The sequence below is a fragment of the Manis pentadactyla genome, chromosome 5 (genome assembly GCF_030020395.1).
Source record: "Manis pentadactyla isolate mManPen7 chromosome 5, mManPen7.hap1, whole genome shotgun sequence".
Lineage (NCBI taxonomy): Eukaryota > Metazoa > Chordata > Mammalia > Pholidota > Manidae > Manis > Manis pentadactyla.
Window position 1 is genome coordinate 5,816,484 of NC_080023.1, and position 12,773 is coordinate 5,829,256.

Genomic DNA, 12,773 nt, shown 5'->3' on the forward strand with positions numbered 1-12,773 from the left:
CAACTCCATTCACAATTGCATCAAAAAAAATAAAATACCTAGGAATAAACCTAACCAAAGAAGTGAAAGACTTATACTCTGAAAACTACAAGTCACTCTTAAGAGAAATTAAAGGGGACACTAACAGATGGAAACTCATCCCATGCTCGTGGCTAGGAAGAATTAATATCGTCAAAATGGCCATCCTGCCCAAAGCAATATACAGATTTGATGCAATCCCTATGAAACTACCAGCAACATTCTTCAATGAACTGGAACAAATAATTCAAAAATTCATATGGAAACACCAAAGACCCCGAATAGCCAAAGCAATCCTGAGAAAGAAGAATAAAGTAGGGGGGATCTCACTCCCCAACTTCAAGCTCTACTATAAAGCCATAGTAATCAAGACAATTTGGTACTGGCACAAGAGCAGAGCCACAGACCAATGGAACAGACTAGAGAATCCAGACATTAACCCAGACATATATGGTCAATTAATATTTGATAAAGGAGCCATGGACATACAATGGCGAAATGACAGTCTCTTCAACAGGTGGTGCTGGCAAAACTGGACAGCTACATGTAGGAGAATGAAACTGGACCATTGTCTAACCCCATATACAAAAGTAAACTCAAAATGGATCAAAGACCTGAATGTAAGCCATGAAACCATTAAACTCTTGGAAGAAAACATAGGCAAAAACCTCTTAGACATAAACATGAGTGACCTCTTCTTGAACATATCTCCCCGGGCAAGGAAAACAACAGCAAAAATGAGTAAGTGGGACTATATTAAGCTGAAAAGCTTCTGTACAGCAAAAGACACCATCAATAGAACAAGAAGGATCCCTACAGTATGGGAGAATATATTTGAAAATGACACATCCGATAAAGGCTTGACGTCCAGAATATATAAGGAGCTCTCACGCCTCAACAAACAAAAAACAAATAACCCAATTAAAAAATGGGCAGAGGAACTGAACAGACAGTTCTCCAAAAAAGAAATACAGATGGCCAACAGACACATGAAAAGATGCTCCACATCGCTAATTATCAGAGAAATGCAAATTAAAACTACAATGAGGTATCACCTCACACCAGTAAGGATGGCTGCCATCCAAAAGACAAACAACAACAAATGTTGGCGAGGCTGTGGAGAAAGGGGAACCCTCCTACACTGCTGGTGGGAATGTAAGTTAGTTCAACCATTGTGGAAAGCAGTATGGAGGTTCATCAAAATGCTCAAAACAGACTTACCATTTGACCCAGGAATTCCACTCCTAGGAATTTACCCTAAGAACGCAGCAATCAAGTTTGAGAAAGACAGATGCACCCCTATGTTTATTGCAGCACTATTTACAATAGCCAAGAATTGGAAGCAACCTAAGTGTCCATCAATAGATGAATGGATAAAGAAGATGTGGTACATATACACAATGGAATACTACTCAGCCATAAGAAAAGGGCAAATCCAATCATTTGCAGCAACATGGATGGAGCTGGAGGGTATTATGCTCAGTGAAACAAGCCAAGCGGAGAAAGAGAAATATCAAATGATTTCACTCATCTGTGGAATATAAGAACAAAGGAAAAACTGAAGGAACAAAACAGCAGCAGAATCACAGAACTCAAGAATGGACTAACAGGTACCAAAGGGAAAGGGACTGGGGAGGATGGGTGGGTAGGGAGGGATAAGGGGGGGAGAAGTAGGGGGGTATTAAGATTAACATGCAAGGGGGGGTAGGAGAAAAGGGAGGGCTGTACAACACAGAGAAGGCAAGTAGTGATTCTACAACATTTTGCTATGCTGATGGACACTGACTGTAAAGGGGTTTATAGGGGAGACCTGGTATAGGGGAGAGCCTAGTAAGCATAATATTCGTCATGTAAGTGTAGATTAGTGATACCAAAAACAAAGAAAAAAAAAAAAGGGCAGTTCCTGTGTGGTAACCTCCAACGAGTTCTACACAAGGGTATAAAGGGCATATAAAAGTGTAGGCAAAGGGTCTGTTTGTGTTTATACAGAGGATCAAAGCCTAATTGGGCTACCCCGAAAATGAACTAAGATACGATATGAAAAAGAACTTCCAACATCTGCACTCTCTGGAAGACTCATGCCAGAAGATGATCATCAAAAAACCCCAACAAAGATCCACGCACTGCTACAGCTGTAGATGCACTCATCCCACCAGTTCCTGGACTTGCCATGGGAATGAGGAAGGAGATATCTAAGCTGGCCTGTGCATACAGTAAAACAACAAAATTGGACTGGATCTATACTGTTGGAACTCAACCAAGAATTTGGAGAAGTGCAAATTGTAGCGCTCCAAAGTCTTACAACTACAAACTATTTACTGTTAAAAGAACATATGGCATGTGAACAGTCCCCAGGAATGGGTTGTTTTAATTTGTCTGATTTCTCTCAGACTGTTCAAGTTCAGTTGGACAATATCCACCATATCATAGATAAGTTTTCACAAATGCCTAAGGTGCCTAACTGGTTTTCTTGGTTTCACTGCAGATGGCTGGTAATTACAGATATGCTTTGGTTATGTAACTATACTCCTATTATGTTAATGTGTGTGCGCAATTTAAGTAGTAGCTTAAAACCTATACATGCTGAAGTTACTCTACAAGAAGATATATCAAAGAAATAATCAATCTTCCCATGTTTTCTTCCGCCTGCTACTTCTATAGCTTTTCTTCTTCCTTCCTAATTACAACCCTTAAATAGAATTCGTGCCTCATATCAAATTTACCGAGTATCATAATTCTTCCAAGTGGTAAAGATACCTCAAGACAAATGCTGGGCATAGAAGCCACAGGGCATAAATATGCAAAGAAGTAAAAAGCTAACTTTTTCAAACAATAAGGCTTCTCTCTCACTTACCAACTTCACATTTCCCTGTATGGCCCCGGAAGATGACTGGTTAGCCAGAGACGGGTAAGATTCCTCAAGGGAGGAACAACCTAAGACAGGCACAGTCGCAGGGGGGCCATCAGGTGAGAAATTGGGGATCAACAGAGGTGAGGTTTAGAACCTCACCCCCCCTGTTCTGAGAGAAATCTTCTGCATACGTGGATGTTTTATTGCCCTGGTCTAGCTTGGATTAACACATAGTCTACAGGCACACACCTGATCATCTACATTTGCTCTCTTACAACACTAAACTATGTTTTCTACCTTTATCTTGTATCTACCTACCACTTCAGCATTTTATTAAAAATAATAATAATAAAGAGAGAAATGTGGTATCCACATATAAACCAAGTATAAAAACCAAATGAGTATTCATATTTGAACTGACTGTTTAGAGTTCATAATGCATGAGCAAAACCGAAAGTTTCTGTGATGACTGCCCTTGTACTGTTCACTATGTAACTTATTCATTATGTAAGAATTTGTTCTCCATGTAAGAACTTGTTTGTTATGCCTCAGAAGATTGGAGACTGATGAAAATTAGGCTTGGGGTGGATTAATGATTGTGCATTGAGCATTGACTCCCCTATACAGAATTTTATTGTCGTTAACAACCATTTGATCAATAAATATGAGAGATGCCCTCACCAAAAAAAAAAAAAAAAAAGGACAGACTTCCAATGGTAAAATAAATTAGTAACCGGGATGTAATGTATAGCATAAGGAATATAGTCAAGATATTGTAACAGCCTGGTAGGGTGATAGCTGGAACGTAGAATTATGTATATAAATGTTCTACCACTGTGTTGTACACTTGAAACTCATGTAATGTAATACTGTGTGTCAACTACCCTTCAATAAAAAATAATTATTTAAAAAAAAAAAAAAAAAAAAGAATGGCTGGGTGTCAACTGAGCAAGGCTTGACCCTGTGCATTGTGGGGGTTCCTAGTGGGCACGGCTGGATGCCAGCCTCCCACGGGGGGCACTATGGCCTCTTGCTTGTGCCAAAGTCCAGTGGGTATCAGAACCACCCAGAGAGATTCTCAAAACACAAAACATGGGGCTGCACCTCTAGATCTTCTGATTCCAAAGGTCTGGGGTGGAACCTGAGAATCTGATTTCCATAGGCTTCCAGCTGCTGCTGCTGCTGGTCGAGGGGTGAACTTTGAGAACCACCGCTTTATCCTAAGAGCAATGCTTCCCAGAAAAAATCAGGAGATACCCAAGTGAAAAGACCATTTAAAGCAAAAATTTTGAAAAGGCCTATACATCAATTGTTTGCTTATTAGGAAGCCTGGGGCTTCGCTGCAACCAGTGTGACTCCAGGCCCTGCTCCACCGTCAGGGGGCCTGTGAGCTTGTGTGTGAGATGGGCAGCCTCAGATGCGCGGCAGAGGCCCACCTTCCCGACCACTTCCCTGCTGAGCCTCTTGGCACCCTCACCCTGCTGCGCAGCGTGCCTCGTCCCGCACGACACCGTCAGCTCCCAGGCTTACCTTCTTCAGCAGGGCGACCATACCCTTGCCCCACGTGGAGGAGTAGTGGACGCGCTCCACCCTGAACATGCTGAGGATCTCCTCGACGGGCGTGGCCGAGTGGATCTCATAGGGCCTCTGCAGGCAAGGAAAACAGGAGGCGTCAGCGAACTGGCGGGAAGACACCTGCCTGGGTTAGAACAGTGTGATTACCAGGGAGTGGACTCTTCACTGCAGAGCAGGTGGACTTCCTGCTGGGGGCTCCTCAAAGCGGGGATCCTGCAGGTTCACCTCTGGGCTCTCAGGGCCCCGAACAGTGTCTGCCATCCAGCAAGGACGACAGGGATGATGAATCAGTCCATCCACAAGCACAGACTGAAGGCAGCGCCAGCCCAGGAGCTATGGGGTCCTGAGCCCTGGTGCAGGGGCTACAACTCCCTGGAACAAAGGTGCACCTTTATCTCCCCCAAAGAGGGGTCCCCTGGGAAAGCTGTCTGCCCACAGGGTGTGCCCATTTCCTGACTGGCTGCCTCCTCCCTCATCTGTTTACTGAGTCGGGCACTCCCCCTTCTGCCCCATAACAGGCAGAGCAAAACCAAATTCGTGGGCTCCCTGGAAAGACCAATTCGCTGGATATCCCCTCATTTTAAGATGTTTCTTCAAACACTTTCTTTTTAATTTAAGGAGCACGGCTCCAGGAATGAGCATTCTGAGTTCCCCCCCGAGCTGGTGCCCGCTCTCGCATTGGCAGGACCGCTTTTCACTTCACCAGTGACAACAACTTCCATCCTCAGGCTGGTGAGAGCAAGCATTAACTGGGAGCCTTCGGTGACTCACAGGGCCCCCCCTTGAGTCCGCTGCCGTGAATACGTGGACCAGAGGCCCCACGCCCAAGAGCCGGAAAGTGGGCACCAAGGGCAAAGCCCAGGCAGCAGGAGCCCAGGGCTTGTCCCCACCACTACTGTCACGGCTGAACTGTACCCCCAAGTGCATATGTTGAGGTCCTAAACCCCAGTACCTCAGAATATGATGTTGTTTGGAGAGGTTTTTACAGAGTAATCAAGTTACCATGAGGTCACTGGGGTAGCCCCGATCCAGTATGACTGGAGTCCTTATAAACAGGGGAACCTTATAAAAAGTAGGAACTAGGACACAGAGAGGGACATGCACAATGTGAAGACTGTGTGACCAAACAGAGAAGGCCACCATCTGTGGGCCAGGGGGAGCCTTCCCTCACAGACCTCGGACGGATCCGACCTGGCTGACACCACGTTGATCTCGGACTTCCAGCTTCCAGGACTGAGGGAAGAGGCTTCTGTCGAAGCCGCCCGGCCTGTGGTGCACAGCTGCCTGAACAAATGAGTATAACTACCCTTGCTGTCCACATGCAGAGCTTTGATTCAAGGCGTCCCCGTGCCGTGCTAACACCCCCTGTAGACTGGGGCTCTGGGGTGAGTGGGACAGACCGGTCCCTGCCTGACTGAGCTTGCCAAGGGCGCCGGGCAGCAAGGGCCTATGGGTGTGGGATGCATGCTGGGGAGGGATGCTGGGCACATACGACAGGTGGAAGGGTGCTGCCTTAGAGAGGCAGGGAAAGCAGAGATCAGGGGCACCACCTGGAGACAGGCTGGGGCTGAGACTTCAGTTTCTGGACTACTTAGGAAGGCTCCTTCTTATCTTTCGGCTTCTCAAACCATTCCTCCCACCTGTCACGGCTTCACTCTGGAAGCCTGTCTGCCACAGGAGGGACCTGGGGAGATGGTGAGGTCTCAACTCCTCATTTTAAAGGTAGGGAAACAGGCTGGGAGAGGAAAGGCGGCCTTCCCAATGTCCCACAGAGACCAGGTTCTCCCTGGCTGCTCCTTCCCCAGTGCTGCCAGAGCCCACGACCTGAGCACCCAGCTGGAGAACCAGCCGGCAAAGACGGGAAGACTTTTCTTATCACTGACACTTCATTCCCAAGTTCCTTTTCGGCATTCACTCATTCTGCTTTGCCGTCAGACCTGTAAATGAGCCACTATTTCCCTGTAACTCTCTCCATTTCTGGAGGGAACCAGACCAATAAAACTAATGATGATGATCAAGAGAACTATATGAAGCCATGAGGCCAATACAACAGTTGAATATATTTAGAAACAATTTGGAACCCCGTGCCTAGAATGAGCTCTGCAGCTCTGGGCTCCAGGCTCAGCCCTCATCTGTTTGCGTAGCTGTGGAGAAATCCAGGTCCTTCTACAAGAATATTGGCAAATACGAAGATCCATATTCTGTCTGCTTGTGGGAAAGAATTCTATTGACACTTAGTTCTCACTCACTGGCCTTAGGATGTGTTGACTCAGAAAATCCAGGGGTATTTATAAGGTAAGGTAATGACATGGGCTGCTGGCGTGGGCGATTTTAACAGCAGGGCACTGGATGTACCCATTCTGGAGGGCAGATGTGTCTCTGTTCCAGGAAACTCAGTTTACACAAAATGGCAATTTACCAGGAAATGGAACAAAGAAGAAAAGAATGCCGTAGACCTGTTATTTTAACTGCTGGGCCTTGGAGACCATCTAATTCAATGTTTTTGCACCCGAATCTTCTACTCAAAATCTGCCTCCCCCACCCCACCCCACAGAATAGATGCAAGTGAAGAACACTGCCTCCGGCTAGTACACCTCCAAACCTTAGAGAGACATTTCCCCTCTGGAACTGCTGAATCACCTCGGCTGGGACCTACAGGTCCAGGGAACACAGCCTGGAAATGATGAACAATCCTAGGTCTTTCCCTCCCTTTATGGAGAAAACCTAAAGGGGGTGGTGGATCACAAAGTCCGTTCCCTACCAGGTTTCTCACTCGGGGCACAGCACTCTCTCCGTCTGCTTTACAAAGGGCCAAGAAGGTGGTGTTCGACCCCACCTCTCGCCTTCTCTGGGTTTGCACAGCAGCACCTTCCTCCTTTCTGCGGTGGAGGCTGCCCACCCAGCGGGTGTGCCCCTAGGGGTTCTCACTTCTGCGTGCTGGCCTCCAGGGAGAGCTCCACACACCCTCCCTCTATTACTCATTTGGCCTCTCTGCACTCCCAACTTCTCTGTGACCCACCCCAACTAGAAGTGCTGCCTGGGGTCAGAGGCAGCAGGTAACCCCAGATCAGGGAGGTGGCTGGGGTGAGCAGAGAGGGCAGAAGTCCTCATGGCTCCATAGTTTGGGTTCCCAAGGCTGCACTGTGCAATGCGTCGACAGCCTAGTGTTAGGATCTCACTCAGTCCTCTTGATTACTCTATGATGGTGGTTCTCAGTGGGGACAGTGTGACCCTGGGGGACATTTGACAGTGTTTGGAGACATTCTGGTTGTCATAACTGGGTGTGGGAGGCTTCTGCTGGCATGCAGATACTGCAAAACATCCTAAATTGTACAGGACAATCCCCCTCTGCTCCACCACCCCACGAAAATTACCCGGCCCCAAATGTCCAGTGCTTAAGTTGAAGAAACATGCACTTTGGACCTGTACCTACTGTTCCCCACATTCGACAGATATGAAACAGGCTGACCCCAGATCATCTAGCAGAGCCAGGAAGGGAGCCCAGAAATACATGATTCCAAAGAATACTGTTGCTTAACCACCATGTTGTCACCTTTATGCACAGCACCACCCGGCCCACAGGGTAAAGCCAGGTGCCTCCGGCTGACCTCAGGGTCTTTTGCAGACTGCGCCCTGACTGTCCTTGTGGCTGCTGGGCAGTCTAAAATGCTTGCCGTGTCAGCCTCGGCTGCCCTCCCCCATCAGCGCCCACACTGTTCCCTCCAGCAGTTCATATGTGAGCCACCTTGCATGTCTCCTCCCTTAGATAGTCTTCCAGGCTCCTCCAAGAACAGGTCATCAGCATTTTACCTGCATCGACCTGTCTCAGACTCAGTCATCACCATGTGCACAGGTATCTAACAACCAGCATGCCTCCTGCATGCAGACACTGCATGCACTCTGCCCACATTTTCTCACATAGTCCCCACAGAGACCCTGCAGGTTGGCCTCCTAAACCCCATTTTATGAAAGAGGCAGCCGGGGCTCAGATGAGGTCAGCGACTAAGCATGGAAACTCACCCAGTGTGGATAGCTACACAGGCCTCTGCTCATGGGCCTTGGGCCTTTCCACTAATGGTCAGTAGCCAGGAGAACCCCAGCCCCACTCAGCCCCAGTGCTGAGAAGTGCTAAGTTGGGAAGGATGCAGGCCTGGGGGAGGGCTCACAGTGAGAAGGTGAAGGTTGGTGACATGAACCAAATGTCAGTCATTAATTTATCAGTGCCGGAACTGGGTAATTCACATCATCGGAGTCACTTAATTCTCAAAGCAACCCTGTTGGATAGATATTATTACTAATTTTTTTTTTCAGTTAGCAGATGAGGATTCTGAGCACTCGGTCTGTTTATGGGCCTCGCTTAAGATCACAGAAGGGGCACCTCATAGAGCCAGGGTTTGAACATGTGCTTTCCTGTAAGATCTTTCCTCTGATATGAGGGGGCAGCTTTCAGGTGAGTGAGGGGACACCGTCCCTCCATTAGAGGGGTCGAAAATGCAACAGGCTCTCTCTACAGGTAAGGCACTCCCTGACGCTGAGGGCAACCGGTGAACAGGTGGGTGGCCATCTGTCAGGGATGCCATTGAGGAGACTGGTTAGTGGGAGGGGGACGATGGCTGGATGGAATCCCTGCGTCCTGTGGGTGGGAACCCCCTTCTCACATCTCTCCCCATGGTGTTCTTTCCAGGGACTGTGGTCCCAGCGCCAGGGTGACCAGGGTAAATGTGCTCTGAAAGGAACTTTGCCTTTCTCTCAGCAGGCCTATGCGGATGAGACCTGAGAATCCAGTTTGGGCTGAGATCCTACCCATGCCCCCAGGGCAGGCTCCCCGATCCAGCCAGGCTCATGGGATCCTCTGCACTGGGAGTTCAAGCCCACTAAGGACTTTCCCTTCCTCTGCTCTCCCTGCAGAGCATTTGGGGAGAGATGGATGTTCTCTGGGGTAGGCCTGGAGCCTCCCTGGGTCCCTGGCCAACAAACTGTATTAATACTATCAGGTCCCCACCCTTCATATCTCTTTCCAACTTTAAGATCCTTGAATACATCCTGGAAAATTCCCATTATGACTTTCATCTTTTGGAGGTAAGAAGCTCCCTGGATCCTGAGGGCCTAAAGGAACAGAAGCATGGTCACTGGTCAGGGACATGATGGGGGAATTTGGGGGAGGAAGAGTAACTTCTAAATGTACATACTCCATGGATAAATATGAATGTTTTTTCCACACAGCTTTTTCACTAAATGTAATTGTCTCCAGAATGAAAAACAGAGAATAAATTATTTGATTAAACCCATTGTGCTTCAGGTCAAAGACTAAGCCAGGCCAAGATATTTGTTAGAAAGATTCACACTATCACGTCACAGATGTTCTTCCATGCGATTACTCTGTCCCCACGCCAAGGGCCCTGAGCCAACATCTGCCTCTCCGCCTTCCATTGCACGCAGCATTCGGACGTTTGAGCAGAAAACTCAGATGAATTAAAAATGAAACAGTTTATTTTTGAAACAGCAGAAACCACTCCATCCTTGGGGTTTTTTGCCAAGTGATATCTTTAACTGTTTTGACCCATGAGGAAGGGCAGAGGATGTGTTGTGTGCTACCACCTCCCAGCCATGCTTAGGGCCACTGCTGCCTAGGTTGTTTGTATGACTGATTACGTACAATAACCCGCGTCTGGCGGATGCCTGTGTCCTCTGGCTCATACAACATCAGGGGCCCCCATACTCTTCCCCTGGTCATGTTTATCAACAGGACCGGTGGACGGCAGAGGAGCCAACCAAGAGTAAGTAAGCCTGCAGGAGATGCATTTTTTTTTCATTCTGTCCCTGAGAAAAGTAATGAGTTCATATATGCTCTTTTGCATTATAAAAACACCATGTACAGTAATAACATTTTTGAGGAATTCAGAAGAAGTTATTGCAATCAACAGTAGACAATACTTACTTAAACTACAGGGTGAAAAATAATAATACTCGTTTTCACTTGCGTAGCTTTGACAGTTGACAAACTGCTCTCATGGCCGTTCATTTGTTCATTGATCACCCATTACTACACGCATGGGGTGGGGGTGGGGAATCCTGCCCTCAGGGGCGCTCTGTCTCCTGGCCTGTATGCGCATGTATACAAAGGACTGTACAACAATGAAAACTGCAGGCCAATGGGCTCTGTGCTGAGCGCTGAGCTGTAACGGGAGGAACACGCAGACCCAGTGACCTGCTACAGAGGCACAGGGGACTTCCGCTCAGGAAACAGGCCGAAAGTTACGATCTCCCCTAAACGGAGCCATCATTTTCAAACAACACTTGTGCAAAGAAAACATGCCTTAAAATTAGTTTGTCATAATTCTTTCTGCTAAAATAAAAATACCACTGATTAGTTATGAAACAGCTCCATTACCTATCTTCAGCTATTACTTTTACATGAAATAAAAACAAAAGCACATACTGAACACCCCATTTTTATAGGGCACTGAGCTATTTGAGGAAAGTATGGAACAGAAAAAGAGGGAAAAGAGCATGGTCCTTACATTTAAGGCTTCAAATCGAGCTGGACAGTCAGGCACGGACGTGTCATGTTGTGGGTTGACAGGACAGCATTTGAAATCTTGAGGCCAAGGTGCTTCAGGGGTCTGAGATGCTGACCTTTGCACAAGCCCTTCCCCGTGAGCAGGGTGGAGGAGGGCGGCTGGGCCAGCAGCTCACCCACGATTCTTCCAAAGCTCGGGGTCCTTAGAGCTGGCACACAGGCCATCAGGGCTGACCCGGGGGCCTCCGGCCCTTCATACCGTGCTCCTCTCCAGCACCACGGGGCCTTCCCAGCTGCATGGCCAGCTGGCTCCAGCCAAGCCTGGTTGGATCTGAGCACCCTCCCCACCCCCAGGGCCCCTGTGTTCACCACACTGGTGCACGTCTTACCCAGCCCCGCAGCAGCTCGTAGGCCGTGACACCCAAGGACCACCAGTCAACGGGGTACGAATACCCAGGGCCTCCATCCACATACACCTGGAACACTTCTGGGGCTGCCAAAGACAGGACAAAGAGAATGTCACTGCACGTCACAGTTTACACTCACCAGCCCTTAGCAAGGGCACAAGGGGACAGGAACCCAGCCTTTCCAATGGCAAAGCCAGTGCTCCATCCACTGTGCCACGGGGTTCCTGCTGTGTGTAAGCCAGGAGCCGGCTGGAGACCAAGTCGCTGGCATCCCAGGAAACACTGTGTGACACCTGGGGGCAGATACAGGTGGGAGGCTCCAAGCGGGCCGCCTCTGCTAGCAGAGAGCTGGAGCAAGCCCCCGGGGGAGGCGGACTGCAGAGTGTGGGGCATGCCCGGCGTGGGGACAGGTGGGTAAGGGCTGACGCAGGATGAGAGGGCTGCATCCCCAAGGGGCTGAGAACCTTGACAAATGTCACTCTGCTTTGGCACCAGCATCGGCTCAGGGGTCCTGCAAACCAGGGGCGATGAGAGCCCTCTGCCTCTGCTGTCTATCTCAGGACAATGTCACCTCAGCGTTGGCGGGTTCTAATAAGACATGCCCAGAACAGGGAAACCCGCAGAGACAGACGGCAGCTGGGGGTTGCCAGGGGCTGGGGGAGGGGAAGACAGGGGGCAGTTGTGTAATGGGTGTCCTTTGGCCTGAAGAAAATGTTCTGGAACTAGACAGAAGAGGTGCTTACATGACATTGTGAATGTGCTAAATGCCACAGAATCGGTCCTTTAAAACGGTTAATTTTGTGTTATGTGAATTTCACCTCCATTGAAAAAAGTGCAGATGGAACCCAAGTGTGTTGGACGCTTATTCTTTAGGACACTGGGCCTCAGGGTACTGGGGGCCCCTGCCCTGCGCTCTCTGAGGGGCTGGCTGGTGGGTTACTCTCATGGCCTCAGTCCCAGTTGCTAGGCCAGGATGGTATCTAGGGCCCCATTGCTCATATTCTTCCAGGAGAATTATGGGAAATGTTGGTCATTTCTAGCAAAGTAATTTATAGACAGAATTCCATTTTGCAGTCATCACAGTGGCCACGATCTGGGCCTTGGAGCCACGCCATGTGGTGGCTGAAGACGCCGGGCTCAGTGTTCAGACTGGCTCTTGGTTGGGGTGGACCCTGGAAGGGCCAGGTGAGGCAGGACAAGGAACCAGGGGACACTCGGGCCTGGGCTCATGGGTTGGCAGCTGGACACTTGAATCTGACCCGTGGCCAAACTCCAGCTGCCCTCTAGCGACATTCTGTTACCCCACATTTTATAGGGCACCTGAGGGTTCTCCTTTCCTCTTCACAACAGCCAGGGTCATGTTATTATTTGACCCGTTTTACAGGTGAGGTTCAGAGAGGGG

At 48.7% G+C, this 12,773-nt stretch overlaps 1 protein-coding gene across 2 annotated transcripts in view; it reads right to left on the reverse strand.

The window, feature by feature from the left end:
- The window catches only part of STK32B (serine/threonine kinase 32B), a 298,005-nt gene that overhangs the window by 23,151 nt on the left and 262,081 nt on the right, over positions 1-12,773 (reverse strand). For both annotated transcript variants that reach the window (XM_036921132.2, XM_036921133.2), the window contains exons 7-8: positions 11,354-11,457; positions 4,400-4,516 (exon numbers count right to left, since the gene is read on the reverse strand). In XM_036921132.2, coding sequence (XP_036777027.1) covers positions 4,400-4,516; positions 11,354-11,457 — 221 coding nt within the window. The remainder of the gene's footprint in view (positions 1-4,399; positions 4,517-11,353; positions 11,458-12,773) is intronic.